Below are 24,181 nucleotides of genomic sequence, written 5' to 3'. Positions count from 1 at the left end.
GGCTTTTTATGCCAATTTAGCTCAATGTTCCCAAATGTCTGGAATATACCTAAAATATTATCACTAAAGGCAATCACAAGCTGAAAATATGTGATGATATACTAACAATTGGACACTGCAGGAACTTATTCAACTACATGTAAATAGGTTAGAAAGGAAGAAGTATGTATTTGTACTTTCACTGAAATAGCACTAGCGGTCATATACTAATATATAAGGTAGAATCCAGTGTAATGGATAGTTTCTAGCCCATTTCCAAATGACTTGCAGATGTATTACTGTTGCAGCTGTTGCAGGCCTTGTAATAGCATTAGGCTCTGACTCAGTCATTTAGTGCCAATGAATTCTGGCAGCGTAATGTGTTTTGATATTCCCAAGGAGGGAACCATAGACAAGCACAAGGAGCAGATGATGAGAAACTAGAGCAAGATATGATAAGCAAGAAAGCTTGACTCCAGTCTCATGAAAGCAACTTAAATTTTAAAAATGGGGGCAGGGAGGAAGAACTCAGTAAGATTTTATTGCCATCTGTGTTTGAGGGACACACATATAGAAGCACACAATGGCCCATATAATATTTTTAGCTTTTACTTCTAATCCTGTTAATATACGATTGCAGCTATAACTTGATCTCTCACTTGATGTTTGCTTTGTTACAGTATGCAAAGCTAATTTAATGTGTTTGCTAGAAAAATTACAACAGATAGATATGTGACAGTTGCTGGTTAAAGGTTTCCTGGTGCTGGGCTCAAATGCTTATGTCGGCATGAAAAATAGCCAAACTACCATTTATTGGATACTTGTCTTCCAAAGGAATATCAGGTTAAACAGCTGTAAATAGTACTGAGTTTCTAGATTTAACAGGCTTGAAAATCACCCACCACCCCTAGTATCGTAGTAGTAGTAGTGTGTGTGTTGCTTTTAACCTTTAAAAAACCTGCCTAAACAAAGAAGTAGGGAAAGTTTTCTGTGAGAACAATTTAATATTAAATATTTGGCACTGTGAGTGGGCTTGTTTCAATCTTCTCATGTATAAAATACATCAGGAAGCAGAAACACATTTATTTTTATGAGCAGAGACATTCCTGTTACAAGGAGCAACACAGAAAAAAGAGTTTGACTGTTTTCACTTACATTGCTCATAAAGCTGGATAATGTGAAATAAACCCTAGAGACAGAAGCAGTATAATAGACCTCCAAATTCTCTACTGTGCACAGCACAAGACAGAACATGCAGAGTGTGTATTTTATTACTACAACTCTAGATATTTTGGAATATTTATGGAATGTATTGGTTACAGTTGATAAAATGAACCCAGTTTACAGCTGTTCAGATACCTTTGCAACCTTTACAAAATCCTATGAATAGATACAGCTTTCTGGCATTTTACCAGTAATTGTAATAGCAGTATTTTCTTCACTTCCAAGTTGTACATAAGTGCTTAATATGTTAACTTTTTTTAATATAAGCAATATATGCTATATACTTTAATCTAGCTTTAGATACTAAAGTATCTTTTGCTGTTTATTCACAAGATTTTCAATTAAAATTCAACAAGTTACCAACCCAAGCAGCCACAAGTATCACTGCCCCACATAAGACATTCCTTGAAATTAAACTTTTCCTTGATTTGCTAGACTTGTATTCAGTTTTTTGACTGGAGCCCAAAAACACATAATTCATTTCATAAGACTGGACCTAGACTATGTGTGACAGGACTAGTTAAGGCACACTTTCCTTCTCCCACCCCTCTACAAATAGCTCCCTCATCCTCCCTGAAAATGTTACAGAGGGTCAGGGGAACTGCACTGACTGTGGGATAGGGATGGGACATTTCCCCAAATCAGGCAAAGTTGACATCCACTGAGCCCCTGCCTGCTTTTGGGAGACTTTTTTTCACCATTACACTACAGCTTCCCTCAGTCAGAAAGCACAATTGTTCAGGATTTAGAAGGTAGTTGCTTGTTCCTCATTCTTGCACCTGTCTTTAAAAGACAAGGAAAGCTTTGCTCTCGTGCCACAGCAAACTACATTTCCCAGAATTCCATAGCACTGAGTCATGGCAGTTAAGTGGTGTCAAACTAGACTATTTCTGCAATGCGGATGCAGCCTAAGACAATTTAAGTGCTCCGCACTGCAAACCATGGCAACTGCACAAGGGCTCACTTTCTTCTGACTTTCGACAAACGAGGGAGCTCCTTTATGAAAAGGATACCTTTTGGCAGTTATAAGTATTATGAATATAGCCCTTTCAAGAGTTAAAAGCACTAAGCATAAAATGTATTTCATCTCACTTGAGCATTTTTTTTAGTGAGCTGATGTGTTTTAAAGGAGTGCTATCATAACAGCTGCTAAACGAGACGCTATAGCAGTAGTGCAGAGCAAGGAGGAATAAAGCTCCTTCATGTTGATTCTCTGTTTCACTACTGTTATCTATCTCAAAAGAAGAAGTTGAATACTGTATGCTGAGAGGACTTCCAGGACTCCAGCCTCTGTTGTGGTTGTGCGCCTTCAAGTTATTTCCAACTTATGCTGATCCTAAAGTGACCCTATCATGAAGTTTTTTGGCAAGGTTAGCTCAGGTTTGCCATTGGCTTCCTCTGAGGCTTACAGTGTGGGTGACCCAGTGGGTGAGGATTCAAACCTTGACCAACATCAGCTACACCACGCTGGCTCCCAAACCAGCCTCAATCTGGCCCAGTTTAAGAAATAAACCTTGTAGCTCTATATGTTGCATTGACAGAATGATCATATAATGGTTGACACTCTGTTTTTACATCCTATTGAAACCCAGAGTAGGGAGATGGAAGGGGACAAAACTGAGGAACAGTGCCTCACACTTTTCAAGATCATCACTTAATAAAGTAATCTCTTTGTTGCATTTTGAGCAGATACCAAAAAAGTGGCAGATCCTTGTGCAAACAAGCATTCAGCCAACACTGCAAAAATTTCCAAAGTAACTCATGTGATTCTACTAATACACGAGGTTGTGCAAATAAAATAATCTAACTAGTGGCATTTTCCTGTTAGTGGTATCTTTTTGCATATAGAAGGGGGCACCCTTGAATGCAGCCCATCACTGAAAACATGCACATTATGATCAAGCTGGCATTAGTGAACTACAGCTGGTAGGACCATCTGTTAAGCAGTGCTATAAAACTTTACAAACACTGGAGCTTATAGTTTTTGATTAAAACTAAACATTCTGTGGTTAAAGGAGACTGAAATAAAGAGGGAATGTGTGATTTCAAGCTGCTTCCTTATTTATGTCCCATCCCAAACTCTGGGCTCAGGAAGGCTTATAAGAATTTTAAAACTATGCTTAGCACTTATTTTAATCATGGGAAATGTTGCAATTACTACACAAATGGAAAGTGTACTGCCTTTTTTATTTCCTCCTTTCCTCATTTTGACTATTAGGATTTACTAGGGCAGTCTTAGTGCAACAGCAGCTCTACGAAACCTATGAAGGTCAAGGGCTCTTGGAGAGTTAATCACAGCAACTGGCTCTGATCTCCTTTCCTCTGGAGTTTCGCCAAAGCCTAAGCATTTTCCAAAGGCAATGCCAGCCCTTTTTCATTTGGACTGGCATTTGATCACTAGGAGCTAAGCCAATAGGGAGCTATTTTAAAATTGGCTATGCCTTTCCTTTATGCCCTTATTTTTTTTTCAATCTTTGTTGTAAACTTGCTACTTTGGGGCTGGGTAAGAAACCTAGAAGAATCAAATACAGAAGAATTGTTTATTTATCCTAAACACATGTCATCACAAAAATCAGAAAGGGAACATCAGAATGAACTCAGATGTCAAATTTTATCTGGCTGCTTGCTTGCTACCATATTGAATTTCTTCCACAGAATCCAAAGAACATCGAATGATGGAAACTGTTTGCCTGAATACAGAAACATGGGTAACACTTGCTTATATGCTCTTATACGCTTTTGGGGTGCATCCTTTTCTGGGAGTAAATCCCACTCACAAAACTTGCATAAAAATATAATCAATCTGCCTATTCTAAGATGGAAAGTGGCTTTTCACATTTGCTTAGACGTGAACCAAGCAAGCAGACTCATTTGGTCTGGTGCTTCACTCATTCTAAGACAGTGTTTAGTTTCTTTAGCTTAATACAATTTCGCAATGTCATATACTAACTCCAGTATAACACAAATAACTTGTGTTATTTGATGAAATCAATAATGTTATGTTAATAACAGCTGTTTATAATACAAGAGGCTGTTTCATAACGGAGGCGCTACAATATTCCACTTTTACAAATCTTTAAATTTCTTAACGCACGACAGGTAAGATTTGTGATTTAGTATTGTCTGATTTTTAGGCCACAACTGTCTTAATACCATTGCTGCTAATAGGAATATGTACTGCAGATGGCATTCCAGTATTAATATTATCCCATTGTTCTAAGAATTTCAGCCATTGTGAAAGACATGCATCCTGATGCCAAAATGGTGGTGGTAATAACTAATGTTATACAATTAATATACTAATCCCTGAAGGCTCAATGTATATCAACCATTAACTCTAGTGAAGGAAAACAAACATCATCAAGAACAACATGGCGCAGTACTGTAATGTAGCAGCTACAGGTTTAATTTTTTTTGTCGTTGGATGTTGGCGCTGGGTTCACTTTTTCCAGTTCTTCATAGTTTACACATGTCTGTGAAGCACATGGAAGTTATTGCAATATTTAGGACATGAACCAGTTTACTATGAATGGGTTTTTACAGACTTCAGAAGATTAGGGAATTATTCACAGGATTCTAGTGTACTGGAAAATAAAACAGTAATTAGACCCAAAACAAGAACAGAAAACACAGACTGATATAAGCAACCTGAATTCTCTCACGTCTCATCTCTTTTTGTATTTCACAGCCAGAGTATGTAGTAGAGAGGATCCTAGAAATGTTGGCACACGAGGTTTTATTCCTCAAAGGATCTGACAGCTAAAAAACCTGATGTTCCACTTCTCTGTTGATTTTTCAGTTTTTATTTTAAAAGTTTCTATCCCTCCATGGCAGTTCTTTATTTACCCATTTCCTTGGAAGTGAGCATCCATTTGGCTGGTCAACAAGTGCAAAGCCATTAAAGTGACTGACGACCACATGGCTTTTTTTTTTAACGGCATTAAACTATACTAATAGTTATTTATACTGGAAATTTCTGTTTTGGATTTTCTTTTCTTTTCTTTTGCATTTTCTTACAGTGCCCTCCACCAGGAAAGCCACAGAAGGCCCATAAAATTATGCACTACAATGGGCATCTACTACTATTGTTCCATTCACACATTTGTCAAAGTGGATTCTGAGTACATTAAAACAGCTCCAAGGTTTCCCCATGATGACTAACACACCATATTTTTTAAACAAACATAACATTTTTGTGGTTACTCACTTCCAGCTAGGGAGCCACCCCCCATTTAAAGAGAACAGTTTAATAGACATAGAGGTAGAATTCTTCATGGAAGCCTCCTATGAAATTTTCTGACCCGAATTTTGAATAAGCATAGTAATAACTGAGAAGGCATCCAGCTTTTCCCCCCTCTCAATACTTTTATTCTAAATTTTAAAACAGCAAGGAAAGGTTTCAGATGCCTGCTGATTTTCTCTTTTTTCCTCTGAAACATGTTGTTACAGATCTCTTTTTATTTTAAGGATGTTAATTTAGGCATCAAAAGAAAGAGGGAACAAGGAATGGATAGGCTCCAAGACCTCCCCAGTTATATTATATATATATCTATAGAAACATATTCAAAGACCTAGCTTTGTTAGTCTGGAAAATCAGTATGCAAAGGGACCTAGTAGCACACTTTAGAGAATAACTGAAAGTAAGGAGCTGGGAAACATGAATTTTCATAGACTTTAGCCTACTGCCTTAGATCCATGAGGCAGAGAGGAGGGTCCATAATGACTGTTGTTGTGTGACTTCAAGTTGTTTCCAACTTATGGCAACCCCAATGTGAACCTATCATGGGGTTTTCTTGGCCAGGTCGCCCAGTGGGTTTCCAAGGCAGAGCTAGGACTCAAACCCTGGTCTCCTAGTGTCCTAGTCCAACATTCAGCCATTATATCACACTGGCCCTCAGAGGGTCCAGAGACAGTATGTGTATGTGTGTGTGTGTGTGATCTGTCTCTGAATGCTCCTATATAAGCCAGTTGTCTATGAAAAACATCTCTCTCTCTCTCTCTCTCTCTCTTATTTATTTAACCATTTAGAGTATTTATACCCCACTTTTCAGTCACAAAGGCTCTCAGAGAAGCTCCATTACAATCTGAGGGAGTGTGTTCCACTGTCAAACAGCCCTTACTGTCAGGAAGTTCCTCCTAATGTTGAGGTGGAATCTCTTTTCCTGTAGCTTGCATCCATTGCTCCGGGTCCTAGTCTCTGGAACACCAGAAAACAAGCTTGCTCCCTACTTAATATGACATCCCTTCAAGTATTTAAACAGGGATGTCATATCACCTCTTAACCTTCTCTTCTCCAGGCTAAACATCCCCAGCTCCCTAGGTTGTTCCTCATAGGGCATGGTTTCCAGACCCTTCACCATTTTAGTTGCCCTCCTTTCGACACAATCCAGTTTCTCAACGTCCTTTTTTAATTGTAGTGCCCAGAACTGGACACAATATTCCAGGTGAGGCCTGACCAAAGCAGAGTACAGTGGCACTATGACTTCTCTTGATCTAGATACTACAGTATATTTCTTTTGATGCAGCCTAGAATATCATTGGCCTTTTTAGCTGTGGCATCGCACTGTTGACTCATGTTCAACTTGTGGTCTACTTGGACTCCTAGATCCCTTTCACATGTAGTCTCATTCAGCCAGGTGTCACCCATCCTATATCTAGACATTTCATTATTTTCTGCCTAATTGCAGTACCTTACATTTCTCTGTGTTGAAGTTAATTTTGTTAGCTTTGGCCCTGCCTTCTAATCTATGACAGTCATTCTGAATTTTGACCCAGAGACAAGAACATGAAGCAATGGATGCAAGCTCCAGGAAAAGAGATTCCACCTCAACATTAGGAGGAACTTCCTGACAGTAAGGGCTGTTCGACAGTGGAACAAACTCCCTCAGTTTAGTGGAGTCCCTCAGAGTTTAGCTGGATGGCCATCTGTCAGGGATGCTTTGTTTTGGATTTCCTGCATGGCAGAATGGGGTTGGACTGGATCAGGGCCCTTGGGGTCTCTTCCAACTCTATTACTTGAAAGTGAAGGGGGAAGAAAGGACTGATAGCTACTAAGGCTTGCCCGTATCTATATCTATAGAAACGTGTCTGTCTCTGTGTTTGTGTCTGTATTTTAATATATTACATTTTAATTTATAACTGTTTTAATCCTTTAAATTGTTTGCTTTTTAAAAATATATATATATTTATGTATTTTAATATTTTGTATTGTTTTTTAAATTGTATTGTTTTATACTTGTTCGCTGCCTTGAATTCCTATATTGGGATATAAGAAAATAAAATTATAGATATAGCGTTATATATTATATAATATATATATATATAAGAAGTCTTAGCAGGCAACCGTTCCTTGAAACAGAATGAGGAGATTAAATGAAACACAGTGTATTTGTGAGGCCTCAGAGGGAGCGTCTCGCGCGCAACGAAATCCAGCTGCCCGCGAGGCCACATGACGTCACGTGCGGCCCCAGTCCGGCCGAGGGAAGAGGGAGGAGGAGGAGCGTTCTTCAGCTCCGCCCCCTCTTTAAATCCTCACCTCCGCCTCCCTGCCTATTCAACTAAGGCCGCCCGAGAGAGAAGAACGTGGTTTGCCCCGCCCACTTCATGACTAATTCATGAGCCCCGCACGGGCACGCGCCCAGGGCTCCGATGTGAGAGGCGGCGCCTTCCCCGCCGCCCGCCCCCTTTTCACCCAGGCTCGCGCCCCCTCCCTAACACCACGAAAGGCCCCGCTCCCTCGCTGAATATTGATAAGGCGTCAGGGCCGAGCGTGGTGTCGTCGGAGGGCGGCGCGCCTCCTGATTGGAGGAGGCCGTGTGTGCGCGGTGACGCGGGCCGCGGCGGTGCGGGTCCCGATTGCTGCAGCCGCTTGTCAGTGTGACGAAGATTGGCACCCAAGGTAAGCGCTGTCACTCAAACCTGCTCCTAGCCTAGCCAGCCATCCATCAAGGCGCGCCCGCCGCCGCCGCTGCCGCTAGTGTCGGCCGTTTTGGCTCAGCCGCGCAAACAGAGCCAGGGATGTGTGTGTGTGGGGGGGAGTCCGCCATACGGAACAGCGGGAGGGGGAATCCGTAACCCAGCCGAAGAAGGAGGGGGACTGTTAGGGGCGTCGGCAGTCAGGCGCGAGGGAGGGAGGGAGGGGGAGTGAGGAAGTTTCTGGAACAGCCGCCGAGTGGCCGTTGCTTTTTGTCGGAGGGGGAGGGGGAGGGGGAGGGGAGGGGAGGGGAGGGGGAGCGGTTGGCAGCGTCGGCGGCGCGCGCGCTGAGGGGGGAGGGGGAGTTGGAGGAGCGAGGAAGGAAGGAAGGAAGGAAGGGCAACAGCTGTTTGTGGCGCGAGGCGGCGCGCGCGCGGAGGGGGAGGGGCGGGGCGGGGTGGGGCGGGGAGGGCGTTATTTAAAGGGGCCGTTTTTTCCAGGGACATTCCGATAGACCCGAGGCGGCGACGATGACGAAGGAGGAGAACGTTGACTGCCCTCTCAAACACACACGCCCCGAGCCCTGCTCCTCTTCTTCCTCCATCCAGTGCGCCTAGTTCTGGGGCGCCTTCGCCCTTCAGCGGCCACCGGGGAAGAGAAGCAGGGCCCTGAGGGGAGGGGAAATGCAACAGTAAACAAATAAATAAATAAGCTAATAAAAATAAAGCTCCCTCCTCCGCTTGCTTGCCTTAAAAGCGTTCAAGGATGATGAGTTGTAGGGGGGGAAACACAAATGGACGTGACCCAGTTGAGAAAGCTCAAAACACTGACAGGAATGTCAGCCCACGCTTCTCGGTCGCCGTCGAAACGGAGGACGAACAATAGAAGCCGAAAACGGCGATAGAGAGAGAAATGGCACGCTTCTGATGTTCAAAACGGATGACGAATAAAAGAACAGAAGCTAAAAACACTCATAGAAATGTGCTTCTTAGTGGCGCTCGAAGCGGAGGACGAGCCAAATAACAATAGAAGCTAAAAACACTCATAGAAATATATAAATTCATGGTTCTTAGCCATGCTTAAAACGGAAGACAAATAAAATACAGTAAGAGCTAGAAATACAAATTTATGGTTCTTAGCCATGCCACTCATAGAAATATAAATCCACAATTAGCCATGCTTAAAACGAAAACAAATAAAATGCAATAAAAGCTAAAATTCCCCATAGAAATATAACTTCATGTTTCTCAGTTTTGCTCAAAACGGAGGATGTTTTGGAGAAGTCCGCAAAGGAGGACGCCTGGTCCCCCGGCTGCTTAGACTGATCTGTTCTCTACCATACCAGAGTGACCAGATGTCCTCATTGTAAAGGAGGACAAGGGACTGCAAAATGGAGGGCATTCCAGAAAAATGGAGGACATGCCCAAATAAAAGCTAACAACACTCATGTCAGTATATATAAAGGAGGACCTTTGAGAGTTCCTCCTGGGCAGAAGTCTGAAATGTAGCGTATGTCCTGGAAAAGGAAGGCCTTTGGTGACCCTGCCCTTTTCACAATAAACTGATGCTGGGGAGTGCAGTGTTGGGATTCTGAAGCATTGGGGGGTGAACCCATAAGAAGTCATGCATGATTTGATTTGTTAACAATCAGTGTGATGTGTTTCGCCTCCTTTCATTTTCAGACATTTGCTTACCTCCTTTCAGACATAACTGATGTGTGTATTGCATGAAAACCTCCAAAAGTGTATGACATAATATGATTAAACTTTGAAGGATTCTGGAGATAAGCCACCTGCTATTATATCTCCCCCCTCATTAGTTTTGTATGAAAGTGTATTTGGGGGCATACATTTGTATATATGTATATTTGGTAACCTTGGGCAAGTCACGCCCTCTCAGCTTCAGAGGAAGGGAATGGCAAACCTCCTCTGAAGAAACTTGCCAAGAAAACCCTATGATAAGATTGCCTTAAGTAGGAAACAACTTGAAGGCAGACAACACACACACACACACACACCATATATTTGTACTGTCAGTCTCTAACAGCTAGGAAGGAAAGGCATATTCCTTAATATACAGACAACTTTCTAGGCAGAAAATGTAGTTCTGCATCCTTTCCCAAATTCTAGTGTTCAAATTTAGTTTTAAAAAACACCAAGGAATAAAAACAAAAATGCATTATAAAATACAATTATATTTTTAAATTACACTAAAATTAGACGTATCCAGGGGTAGCCATGCTGGCCATACAGTAAAGTACACTAACATCCAAAATGCACGAAACAGCAGTATCTTTACTGGACCAACCGGAATTCATATAATACATGAAGCAAGCTTTTGAAGCTCCACTGGCTTCTTCTTCAGGCAAGGTGTTCAAAAAATCAGACGAGAGAAAAAGAAATGTTGGAGTCACAGGCTTACATATTGTCAAAATGTTGTCAATTAGGATGGTACAGAGAGAGAGAGATTGGTGTTGGCAGAGGCCACTCCTCTTTTCCCCATGTGGGCTTTGGAAGACAAAGAGTTGTAAAGTCCAGGAAATAAAATTTAAACTCCATTAGCAACATAAAAAGAAACTTCCCTTGAGAGCCAGGCTGCCCTTGTCCTGTGCAAGGCTACCCGCCCCCTTCTTAGGCAGAGAAAATTGAATTTCTCATTTGGAAAACTTTTAGGTTATTATGTTTGAAAAACAGATGCAGAATCTTTAAAGTCACCTTGTTCACTTGTGTTTTTTTTAAAAACTGAGTGAAAGCACCGCAGTATAAAACCCTGCAGTGTCAGGCTTTCAAGAAAAGCACAAATGTAAACAGTACAAGAACTGGAATCAAAAAGATTACAGAGGATCTTCCTCACTGAGCTGAACAGAAGCCTTTTTTGTATCGTATTGGAGCTACAGTTGTTCCATGGTAATCCGAATACAGCAGTGTATCAAACCAACTTAATTTGGGAGCAGGAGACTAAAACGGTAGAACTTCCACATGTATTAATCACAGAAATGTAACAAACTTTCATGGACTTGCTAGTTTTGTATTATTATTTTTGCCTAGGCAGAGACAAGGGACTCTGAATCCAAGCCCCTCTAGAAATCTTGTTCAGCTGTTCTCCTATATCTCCTGAAATCTCAAAGAATTAAACCTAAAAACAAGAACTGTGTCATTTTAAAGGAAATTTAAGACTCCCAGAATGGCACCTTGGATCCCATCCGGGGAGAAAGGTGGGGTATAGATTCATTAAAATAATAAATCCTTTATTTACAAGGTGTAACAGGAAATTTACAAGGTGTAACAGGAAATATATTAGGCCCTGACTATAGGTTTACTAAGCGCTGAAATTTGGTAACAATTCGTGATAAATGGAGTCTAAAGCTGGTCCTCCAGGTGTTTTGGACTTCAACTCTCAAAGGCCCCAAGAAGCCTGGCCAGTGATCAGGGATTCTGGAAGTTGAAGTCCAAAATATGTGGAGCCCAGCATTTGAGACCCACTGGCCTAAAGGATTGGTTTGCAAATCTAGGTCAAGTCAGCCTGGCAGATAAATTGAGCAGGAAGAGGTACTCCTCTCTGTTCCCATACCTGGGAATGCGTATCATAGTACAGTACTGTTGCAGGTGTCCATGTAGGTTTAATGACACCAGAGGTACCACTATATTTGTCTTTCACAAGAGGAAAATAATGCCACATGCTTTTTTTTTTTTTTCATCTTAAGGTCAGCAGAGCAGAATTTATTAGAAACATTAGTGGTTGTCTGGACATTAGTAAGCAGCTGAGTTTATAACTGTACCTTTTACTTCAAACAAATGCACATTTGCAAGATTAAATCCTAAAAAGAAGACAAATGAAAACTTTGCTCAAGGGACTAGTCCACAAGATGATGGCCATTTTAAATAATTATTAAAATGGCTGATTCTGTTACTAATTTATTCTGAAATGATTCTAGCGTCATGCATATGTAGGCTGATTTCTATCTCCATGCTTCTGTCCTAGTATCCTGTTTATCATCCTTTAATCAGGATTTGTTCTCAGTTTTTTCAAAACATGTTTATCAAATTGCAGATAAATTGGAACCCATCTCACTGGTGTTTGGAGCCCAGCCATTTTCATACAGTAAAATAATCCCTAATTTGGCTTGCCCTTGTTTTTCTCAGTTTGTCAGATGCATTAAGGGGCTACAAAAGTCTTTCTGTAGCTCACTGACACTCCTGGACAGGGCAAAATAAAGCTGCTTTGGGTTACTTTGGAGGTATGCTGTTTAAATGACAGATGCATCCTAAGATTCCGGAAGCCAAGCCAAACTGCAGCCTCTGGCCTCTTAAGATCCTTGTGTCATTTAAACAGCATATCTTCAAAGTGACCCAAAACAGCTTTATTTTGGCCTGTCTGTTCGGGCCCCTAGTTTGCAGTGCGACCAAGATAGGGACTATGTTTGTTTCCTACATCCGTTTAGTCAGTATGAAAGTGATATGTGAATACTGTGCTTTCACGGTTGACCTTATGCTGGTGTAAATTCTGGACTACTGCAGCCATTTTATGAACAATATAAGGTTAGGATGCACTCTAAACAGATGACTAAAAATATGGATTAAAGAGTGTCAAAGACTGAGTTGGACAACCTCATGCTGTGGATACTACTAGGGCAGTACATTATTAGGGCAGTACATTACATTACTAGGACGGTACAAATATCCATTCAAACTCTTATTTGTCATAGTTTTAGGAAACACAGGCCTAAATTACTTTAGTACTGGCTAGAGTTGACCAGTTGAATGCATTACATTTATCTATATTTTGACTCACCACCCATCAATTGATTGAATGGGTCTGCTCTAGTTGATCCTAACCAACAGATGCATGCCAACTTGTGTTTGTCTTTTGTTCATCTTGATTTTCTATTAAGAGTGTATTTCTTTTTTCAAAATTGCTCATTATGTCACAGTACAAGCATAATATAAAGCTGGAATGTTGCAGAAGCTGAAAGGTGCTTAAATATTAAAGTGCGATTTATATTTTATAAATAACCATAAAATTATTGTAGTAATAAAAATTGTCTGATATAATATATTAATTCTAGGGTGAATCTTCAGTAAAACTTTCATATTATATTTGAGCAAATGTAATATGAAGGAGCCCTGGTGGCGCAGTGATTAAATGTCTGTACTGCAGCCACTCACTCAAAACCATAAGGTTGCGAGTTCAATACCAGCAAAAGGGCTCAAGCTTGACTCAGGCTTGCATCCTTCCAAGGTCCCTAAAATAAGTACCCAGATTGTTGGGGGCAATTAGCTTACAGTTGTAAACCACTTAGACACTGTTAGTTCAGTATGAAGCAGTATATAAATGAAGCTGTTTGTTTTTGTTTTGTTATAAACTGTTAAATAGTTTTACTAAAATACATTTACTCCCATAAATAATAACTAAATGGAGAAACAAATTTGTGCATGAAATGTGGGTTTTAGGGTTCAGCCTATGAGGAAAACGTGCTTCTTCACAACATGGAAAAAACCAATGATATGGAGTGCTAGCAGTGCCAATCATTGTTTTGTGAAAAAATTGGTGGTTAAAGCTGTGTGTGATATAAAGAATATGTTTATTCACAGCAATAACTCTTGAGATTTTAAAAAACAGTACTGAATAATTTATACATAATATAATAGGGATAAAATAATCTTAAGCATAAACATCATTTTCCTAAGTTGTATTATTTTACACTAATTACCTTAGGATAATTCTTGAGGCTAAAAGTCTGAAAGAGAAACCCATCACAAATAAAGGGTTGTTAATGATGAGTATGGCTTCTTATTAGTAAGAAATCACTGGGAGTGTAATTTTTCTGTATATTTTCCTTGTTTCTGTATGCGTATTCATTACATGAAAATATCTATATGCTATAATCAGAAAGTTAATTGAACTTGTGACAGATTATAATTATGCAACTAGTTTAAAAGTTTTAGCTCAAGCACCAGGCTTCAATTTATATGTCACTGAAGTTATCTGCATTACCTAGAAGTTAGGGTTGCAAATTATGAATTACTGTAAATTGCATAATTTGCTTTCAATCTTAGAATTGCAATTCATGAGAATAGCAAGATTCTCAGATATTCCAGTGGAGCTGAAGAAACTGAAATTTAGAATCACCCTGAAGACCTGGAAGCCGTGGATTGGCCACCTGAAGACAAGACACTTTATTCTCTGATGCTGACCTTTGATCAGTTGATTTAGAGTTTCAGATCGTCAAAATCTACTATAATTTTGGAAGAAAAGCAGCTTTTAAAGATGGAAAAGTATAAAGGTATAAATATATTCTCATAATAAATAGTATACTTGCATTCCTATTTGCCATGTTGTGCAGTAATTGTGTTTGGATTTAACTAAAGTAACCTCCTGAAATCTTTCTGCAGTTTAAAGATGAAGGAAGCAACAATATGCTGTTGGATCTTTTGTTGTTCTTGTTGTTGTGTGCCTTCAAGTTGTTTCCCACTTACGGTGATCTTAAGGCGACCCTATCACAGGGTTTTCTTGGCAAGATTTATTCAGAGGGTATATACCTTTGCCTTCATCTGAGGCTGAGAGAGTGTGACTTGCCCAAAGTCACCCAGTGGGTTTCCATGTTCTCTAGAGTCCTAGTCCAGTACCTAAAACTACTACACCACACTGGCTCTTGGATCTTTTTCCCACTCTCACAATTGAGTCTTATCTAGTGGACTGCGTTTCCTGCTTGCTAACAATCTAGGTGTTGATACCACAGCCATCAGTGTTAGGAAGAACACCACCCCATTGCTTTCTCCACTTGTAAACAGATTAAATGATAGTTTAACTCTCCTAACTCTAGAAAAAATATCTAAATTGTAGCTTTTAATAATAGTTAGCTGGAATATTGTGAAGACTGTGTGTCAAAGTAGCGAACATCTATACCTTTAGAAGACGGAAAGAAAAATAATTGGTAAACGCAAAATTAGTTGAAAGGGCTGTTTTTCAGTGCTTAGTTTTAGAAGTCAGAAACATTCCTTGAGGAAATTTGCCTGTTCAGGAGAACCAAGAGTCTTCTGAAGGTTCACACAGTAGCTGGCTGCAACACTGTCTACCATTTTGCAGCAGTAGAGAGGAAAGCTCCTACAGTGGGCTGTCATTCTCATTTGCTCTGATAGGACAAAGTTCGCTGTAGCATTCAGCATGGGATTAGCTCTGATTAATTTTGTCTTGCCCCTGTCTTATTCTGGATTGATCTTCTTTTCCTCTCTTTCTAGCATCTAAAACAAATATATTCAAAAATAATTTGATATAGGTTAGTCTCTGTTAGCAATTTTAGTTCTCTTTCTTCCTTTTGACTATTTTGGCTTTGTGGCAACTAATTCTCCTCATAGAGAGGATAGCCCAGGGATGTCTGGGGGTTCTTCCCCCCACATCTCAATTTCAGTCTGCCGATTCCACTGTAGAGATCCACATGGGCCCAGCAAGAGTAATGGTACTGTTGGAATGGGGAAATCTCGCCATACAGAATCAAGATGTCTCACACCATGAGCACCAGGCTCAGAATGGGCCATGGGACGCAGCCACAAACTTTGTCTCAGTGGCATGACTCAGTCATCAATTTCCTTACTGGTGGTGGAGGGACACACCTTCCATCTGGATTTTTGTAACTGGGTCCAGATGGTCATCACTCAGGAGCTGGCAGCCCCATTCGGCGGCTTAGCTCACCCTTAACCCCCCCCCCCCCCCGAGATATAACAGGGATCACATTCACCAGGAATCCTCTTCTTTCCCACCTTCCTCGCCTTCTCTAATCAAATTGGCCATTGCTTGATCAGAGTGAAAAACATTCAGGCTGAAGCAATGTTACCTGCCATTTTGAAAAAAATGAGAAAACCTTTTCTTTGATGGTGGCCATTTGGGATCACAGAATTGTGCCTGCTGCCAAATGCAGCGACACTTAAACAGTTTCTAGGCATGTTTCCCAGCCAAAAAAGACAAATACTTCAATAAAGTCCACATTGTCTGCTGACTACACAGAGGAGGAGAAGGGTCCAGCTGACTCAATTTCATAGAATCATAGAGTTGGAAGAGACCACAAGGGCTCTCCAGTCCAACCCCCTGCCATGCAGGAACAATCAATCAGTGCAGATCCAACAGATGGCTGTCATGCCTCTGTTTAAAGACCTCCAAGAAAGGAGACTCCACCACTCTGAGGGAGTGCGTTTCACTGTTGAACAGCCCTTACTGTCAGGAAGTTCCTCCTAATGTTGAGGTGGAATATTGTTCTGGGTCCTGTTCTCTGGAGCAGCAGAAAATCCTTCTTCAATATGATGTCCCTTCAAATATTTAAACAGGGCTATCATATCACCTCTTAACCTTCTCTTCTACTTCTATTCCTACTTTGGTTTCTGAGTATGGGGAAAGGAAGCTTTCAGGGATGAGGATCAGGCCTTTGAGGCACCTGCCTCAGTTATACTTTTCAGACTAAGCAGTTTGCACTCTTGTTCTGCCATGCTGTAAAGGTCCTCAACTTGCCATGTTCATCAAATGCTAGTAGGCCTCACGGAGCCTTTGCTAGAGTAGTGGCGAGCATTTCACCTCAGAGATGGTTGTTACTAGTCTGGATGGTGGATGGTGTCGATGTATATATTGCTGCACACAGTGGAACTTCTAAGAATAAAAGCCTCCTCTGAGAGAAGTTTACAGTGTCTCTTTGCTCATTCAGAAAGGGAGAGGTGTTTCTACAGCTCACAAGCTGCTGACTACAGTCACGAAGGTGGAAAATCTGGTGCCAAACGTTGACGTGTTGCCTCACACGCTGCACAACATCAAAAGTGTTTTAACACCCTTTCCTGCAGACATTATTAAGATAGTAAGGAAAGAGTGGTCTAAACCCACTGCAGTCCATCCTAATAATGTGGCAGTTAGAAGGTTTATTATTTACCTAGATCAGTTCTGCCCAGGCTACCCCACTGGCCATTAGAGCCACTTCTCTGATATCTGTTTTTCCAGATCTGCCTTTTTATGGGCTAGGGAGCTCCTCAGCAAAGTCCCTCAGGGCAATATTAAACTACATCAGGGAACTGACAAATTTCTGGAAATGGCAGTCTTCTCAGCTGATGTGAACCATAACATTATTCAGTTTAGTGCATGTCGGTGTCCTTCCCAGGCAGACCCTTACTTTCTCTACTTTCAGGGACACTAAGCTATTCGAGGAGGCTCTTGAGTCTGCATTGGTAGAGACTAAAGATAAGTCGAAGGCATTAGTGTCCTCTCACAAAAAAGATGACAAGAGAACTTTCTGCCCAGGTTACTCCTCCTTTCATCCCTACAGGAACCTTTATAGCTCCTTTTATTCTAGAAGTAACAGATTTGGCAGACCATGGAGGTCTGAGCATGGATACCAATCAAGGCAGCACAGATACAATAGCAAAATAGTTCCATCACTTCAGGAAGCAAATAGGCACACAAGCCTCCTCAGTCCTGATTCTTCATCCCAATATATGGGTGGAAGACTCCAGTTGTTTGTCCAAGTATGGGAAGAAACCACATCAGACCAGTAGATTCTAAAGATGTTAAGGGAGAGATATTTAGTAGATTTTCATTGTTATCCTCATGATTTCTTTATTCCCTTTCCAAAGTCAAGTAATGAAGAAAAGCATCAGCTAGTTTTAGAGGCCATTCAGCACCAGATTGACATTGGAGCCATCGAGACAGTTCCATTGTCTCGAAAATTGAAGGACTGCTACTCCATTTTTTAATTGTTCTCTCTCAAAAAAACAAACAAACAAAAACGAGGAGATGGTGATTTTGGACCTGAAATGGGTCAGCCAATGTGTGAGGAAACACACATTCAGGATGGAGATTCTCAGTACAATTCTGGAGGTCCTCAGACCTTGGGATTTTCATGCATCTCTCGTTCTTTTGGAAGCGTTATCTTTACATTCTGATCCATCCAAGCCACACATTCTGGTCCATCCAACCAACACTGGCACAGGAAATTCTACATTTTGCCTACCAGAGACAATACTTTCAGTACATATCCCTTCCGTTTGGGCTGCCGTCGTCTCCAAGGGTTTTCTCCAAAGTGATTGTCGCCTATTGGAAACAGTAAATTATTCATGTCTACCCTTGTATAGATGATTTACTAATCAGATCTTCCATTAGACAGTTTGGGATGTTTGCTTCATTCTTTCTTCCCTATCAGACTCAGTTTTCTAGTCAATTATGGGAAGATCCTCCTCTGTCCATCGTAGCAGATCCAGCATTTTAGGGGAATCCTGGACATTTGCAAGGGGTAATCTCTCTTTCTCCAGAAAAGGTGCAGGCCCTTCAGGCCATCATCTCCCAAGTGTGTCTTGCCTATACTTCATCCTTTTGGATCATCTTCAGGAATTCATGATCCCTCAGTCAGCTATGTGCCATGGGCTCATTTCCATGCTCAATAACTCTAATGGTTTTTCCTGCCTTACCAGAAATAGACTACCCAGTTGAGACACTTGTCTCTATATGTTTTGAGGCATAGCATTGCTTAGCTGGTAAATCTCTCCAACAGTCTCCAGGGGGAACCTGATTTGGGGTCCTCCACAGGTACAGATCACCACAGATGCTAGCCTCAGAGGTTGGAGGGCTGTTTGCAACTCAAATTATGCTCCAGAAAAATGGTGTCCAGAAGATAAACACAGTGTAAACTGCCTGGAGCTGAAGGCAATCGGATTGGCTCTTCTGCATTTCCAGCACTTAGTGCACCACAGGATGGTACTAATCAGAACGGATGACAGGACAGCCAAAATGTAACCCATTCTCAATCTGTCATGGTGAAGATAACAATCTTACTTGCGTGGTCTGAATGTCACCTTCTCTCCTTGGTGGTAGAATGCGTCAAAGGGGAATTAAACATGTGAAGGGACTGGATAAGTATAACCAACGCCAGTACAACATAATGGCATCTTCATCCACTGTCCTTACAGTTGATAGGAAGCCACTTTGGTCTCCTGGAGGCAGACCTATTTGCCTTCCCAATTAACAATCAGGTGAACAGGTTCAACTCAAGGTTTCAGACCCAGGGAGCAGAAAGGATCAATGCCCTAATATCTCTGTGGCCTCCAGATGTACTCTACACATTTACACCAACACCTCTTCTGTCAAGAGTGGTAAGAAAAGTAAGGTCAGAAAGGGCTCAGGTTATACTCAAGCTCCTCACTGGTCTCACAGAGCATGGTCCTTGCAGTTGATCACACTGGGTCACCTGTGTCTACTTGTACTTACAGAGCTATTCTTCCAGGGGTGCCTCTTGGCTCAACCTTTGTGAATGGAGATTGAGTGGGAAGGAAGGTCTACCAATACCAGTTATGGATAAAGAGACAGATTTCTGCAATATCTTTTGTTCTTCCCGCTGACCAATAACTTTGTGAATGGAGATTGAGTGGGAAGGAAGGTCTACCAATACCAGTTATGGATAAAGAGACAGATTACCAGTCATTACAAGATTCTTTCTGCATTGACTAAACCTCCTTTGGAGCATTTGAGACAAATGACTTTCAGGTTTCTGACACGGAAGGTGGTTTTTTTTAAAGCCGTTATCTCTGCAAGAAGGGTTTTAGAGATCAGAGCATTGTGGAAGGAACTGTGAATATTCTATCTGGATTCAATTCTTAAGATTGGATTTTTCCTTTATGCCCGAAGTTAACACTTGTTTCTCACAGCTTGCAGGAAGTCATTCTTCCTTCTTTCTGTCCTCAACCTCTGGCATACTTTGGATGTACATAACGCCCTCAGAATTTATCTCAAAATGTACCTGTCATTTCAGAATCTCGAACTCTATTTTTTTCAACCTTCTATGGGAAAGGTGTCATATTCTACCTTGGCTAGGTGGATTAAGTTCTGTATCACTACATGCTGTTCAATCACAGGGGTTGGCTTGCCTAGTGTGGTGATCAGTCATTCTACTCATAGTGCTGCTACATCTGCTACTCTGGCTACAGATGCTCCCCTGATAGAAATTTGCAGGGCTGCCCCATTGTCTTCACCATCCACATTTGTGCATTACTACCATTTGGATGCTTTTTGCCTCCACCTAGGCTTAATTTGACAGCTACGTTCTCCAGCAGGTAGCATCTACTTGGGGATTTTTGGTTTTACCCTTCCAATGATTGGGAGATTCTATTTTTCCCACTGTAGGAATTTCCCCTCCGTTGCTGTAAAAAGGAACATTGGCATTACCTGTGAGATGTTCATTTTCAGCAGTGGAGCGGTGAACCTCCTCCCCATCCAGGTCTGAGATACTGTCTTGGTACTGGGGTGTGGAGGCATGGTATTGTTGATTGCAGGTTCCCCCTCCCCCCTTTTCCTCAATGCCTTCCTTTTTCTTTTGTGTTATGTCTGTTTTTGTTCTCAACAGCTGTTACTTCAGCTGAGTTATTCATGGGTTGCTCACCCTGCCAGATGCTGCTACAAACTTCATCCTGTCTATCAGAGCAAATGGAAGAACGTACTGCGGGAGTTTTCCCCATCCACTGCTGACGATGAAAATCTCACAGATAAGGCCAATGTTCCTTTTCATGATTTGCAAATAGGAGCACTAAGGAGTGTTCTGTGATCTTGAACATTTCTCCCACTTATGTTTTTGGAAACGAACAGTGAAAGTAGAGAGCTCCTAATAATAATAGGATAACATTCCTTTGGAAACCTGCTCTCCTATGGTCTTCTATTTATCTCTATTACATGGTCTCATTTAAAGCCCTACATGGCTTGGGTCCTGACTTCTTGCTGGAACGCCTTCTCTCATATCATCCTCCCTGCACTCTTCATTCTGTTGGGAAGAATCTGCTTCAACCAAAGAGGACTAGTCTTTCGGCAGTGACCCAGTGTTCCTTTTCAGCAGTTGCTCCTAGACTCTGGAATGACCTACCGGATGAGATCCGTCAGATTACCACCTTGGAAACCTTTAAGAAGGCTATTAAGATGGATCTCTTCTGGCAGGCCTTTCCAGACTAGGTCCACCTCTGTTTTCCTGCCCCCCCTCCACTTCTCTCCCCTTTTCTCCATCCCTTTTTCCATCCTATCTGGTCCCCGCTATACATTTTTACTGGGATTTTATACTTTTGTTTTAATATCTGTCTGGTTTAATCTCTTTTTAGTATTACTATGTTTTTATACTGGGGGGGGAGGGATAGGGCTTTTAGAATTTTAATTGTATCCTCTTTTATTATTGTAATCCGCTTGGATTCCAAGTGATTAAGCGGAATATAAATTATTATTATTATTATTATTATTATTATTGTTGTTAGTTTTTTAACAGCACTGTACCCATGGAAAGAGGTTTGATTTTAGTACCTTTTCGCAACAAAAATGTCAGATCATTAGGTTTGTGTGTGCACACATCCCCTTTGGTGAGAAATTGCTCCTTGAGCAAAGTGTTTGAAAACAAAGGTGGTCAGACACTATCTTGGTTGAGTACAGGGAGGACACACATGGAAGCACATATACCACTTTCAATCAGCAGCTTTGAAAATTGGAATACACTATAAACAGACTTGGACTTTATTGTTTGTGGGTAGGTATGTACAAAAGGCCCCTGATGACCATTAAATGTCACTTCAGTGTGCTACCTCTAAAAACATTCTGGGTTTTTGCCCATTCTCATCTGTGTTGGATGTTTCAAGAAAGGAATTTCCAAAGAAGTGTGTGAGTTATTCCTATGTAATTTTGATTGTGCAGGCAAGTAAAGTGGAGATTTCTATGCTTGTATCTGAAAACGCTTGTGATTACAAAGAAAAACAACCCAAACATCTGTTCATTAGGTGGAACTTTTCTTAGCAGTAGTACCATCTTATAAGTTGGGATTGTGATCAATTTATGTTTTTCATATCTGGAGATTCTCCATGAAAGTCCTGCATAATTTCTGTATTGTCTGAAGTGATTTTCTTGTTTGAAGTACACATTTTCTTTATGTATCTTCAGAAGCTATGTGTGCTTGCATCGGCAGACTGACTTGCACATAAACTAACTGCCTTTTTCATCTACCCTTTGTATGGCCTTAGATGTACACAGAAACAGTCTATAGTGGGTGAAGTAATGACCCTATGAAAGCAGAAATTACTAATGCCTATCACACTGAGGATGTTTGCTCTGCAAATATATGAGACAAGCTGGATCTTGGGTTAATCAATCCTTTATGTAGTCAGAGAGATTATGCATGCTTATGAAAGGCAAAGTGTAGAAAGCTCTGTTTGTAAGGCTATAAATGTGATAATATGCACATGAGGGATGTTTAGTTAATTTATTGTCATTCAATGAGTAGCCATTGGACAATTTTGCTTTATGACCTCCACATGTAAAAAAGGTTATTTTCCCTCTTGGTGCATTCAAAATACCCTTGTGTACTATGTGAGTAATACAAGCTACTCCTCAGCATGTACATTGTTAAAAAAAACAAAACAAAATTGTGTTCTGATCAGAGAAAGAATTGTCTTAATACTCAATGTCCTGGGTAATTTTGGCTTTTGTTATTTTTGATGATGATGGTCATTTTATTTTAGCAAGTGAAACTACATACAATTATTTCATCAATATTTTGTGGCAATTACCTGTGTATTTCAGTAGTGCATTGTTTTGGTAATTTCTTCAGATTTTGATTATGAGAATGTAAACCCTAGCTATCATCAGTATTTGTCAAAATGTTTTGGAAGGGAAGTTTATTGAACTTGTACAGGCGATACAGAAAATACATGTAAATGTAACTATATTTTTCAAAAATCTTATTTGCTGCTGCAAAAACAAAGCTCAGTTTCTTAGTCTATAATGTCTTATTAACCTTTCAGGTTTTTTTTTCTTTAGAAAATCTGAACTAAGATGTGATTATTTAACTTTGTAAGACTTCTCTGTAACCATGATGGCAACGCAGACATTAAGTATAGACAACTATCAAGATGGGCAGCAAGTAAGAACTCTTGTTTTTTTTTAAAAAAAAATGCTGGTTTTTAGTAGCCTAAAATATTTTTTAAAATTAGGATACACAATACTTCAAACCACTTATATCTAATTTATAGAGCCTGTTGGTAGCTGTTATTTTGATTATGGTACACAAGCTATGCCAATAGGTTGCACATTACCACTTCCTTTTCTAGTGCTGTTTGTAGAAAGCTAGAGTAATTTAGTCTAAAGCAGTAAAGAACCTTTGGAAGCAGATTAGTTTAAAACAGAGAAAGTTATCTTATGCCAAGTGGGACAATTTGTCCCAACAGTGTGTACTGTGAATAGATGCACCATTCTTTTGTCCTTTTAAAGTTACCTTTTTCTAACCTGGATTTTTTCACTATTTGGACTATGAGGCCAATAATAGGGTTATTGTTTGGAAAAGGTGAGTGTCCAGCATGTCTGGGAACTGTCAGGTTGGGGAAAAGCTGACTCAAAGCAAAGAATATTATCTTACAACTTCCCCAGTATAGTTTGTCCTTCATCTGCATCTTCTTTTCTTTCCATCCCATTTCCATCAATAGCACATACACATCATTCACTCTTAAAATGCCTTGATTTTTAAAGGTTAAAAAGGAGTGATTTCTTTCAGTTTGGGGGGCACTGATCCATCTGAAATACAGCAATAAATGGATAGCTACCAAGATCACTGGATCAAGACTGGAGCATTCTTAATCTGAATATTTAAAGGGTATCTAAGCATATGCAGAACATTATTCTGCACAATTGAAGCACTCAAGAATGGCGAAAGGGGTAATTCTTCCAATTTTAGGATTTATTCTCCTGAAACGGCAGTCCTTCCTGTTTTACTGAATGTGACAGAAGGAGAGGCACCCACTTAATGAACTCTAAGAAATTCTATCATCTTAATCCACTAAACCATACCTTTTTAAACTTTGATGTCAATTTGGGAATCTAGAAGGTTATCTAAAACTAAATAAGTTAATTCCAAGGTGTGATAGGCCCGAAACAGACTTGCAGTTGGGGGTGGCTTCAGGGCGCTCTGGGGGCGTGTATCATGTAAGGCAGTCCAAAACCAGCCCCAGAAGGAGATGATCCTTTCCGCTTCTGTTTGAGGCTGTGGGAGGAGGCGCCCTCGGGGCAATGGCATATGTTCACCATGGT

The 24,181-nt window shown here is 40.6% G+C and overlaps 1 protein-coding gene across 9 annotated transcripts in view; it reads left to right on the top strand.

Annotated features, from left to right (window-relative positions):
- The first annotated feature begins 7,904 nt into the window (after window positions 1-7,904).
- PKNOX1 (PBX/knotted 1 homeobox 1) overlaps window positions 7,905-24,181 on the top strand; it is a 40,243-nt gene continuing 23,966 nt past the window's right edge. For 2 of the 9 annotated variants that reach the window (XM_089511954.1, XM_089511946.1), the window contains exons 1-3: window positions 7,906-8,101; window positions 14,173-14,399; window positions 22,919-23,021. In XM_089511954.1, coding sequence (XP_089368080.1) covers window positions 22,971-23,021 — 51 coding nt within the window. In that variant the 5' untranslated portion in view covers window positions 7,906-8,101; window positions 14,173-14,399; window positions 22,919-22,970. Of the gene's footprint in view, window positions 8,102-9,738; window positions 11,331-13,069; window positions 13,089-14,172; window positions 14,400-16,826; window positions 16,953-22,918; window positions 23,022-24,181 lie in introns of those variants that run through there. The other 7 variants (XM_089511950.1, XM_089511953.1, XM_089511947.1 and 4 more) reach the window with 7 other exon arrangements.

The sequence above is a fragment of the Sceloporus occidentalis genome, unplaced genomic scaffold (assembly GCF_023333645.1).
Source record: "Sceloporus occidentalis isolate IW3139 unplaced genomic scaffold, rSceOcc1.0.p SCAF_2, whole genome shotgun sequence".
Taxonomy (NCBI): Eukaryota; Metazoa; Chordata; class Lepidosauria; order Squamata; family Phrynosomatidae; genus Sceloporus; species Sceloporus occidentalis.
The sequence above is the reverse complement of the archived record's forward strand: the minus strand, read 5'-3'. Positions and strand labels throughout refer to the sequence as shown.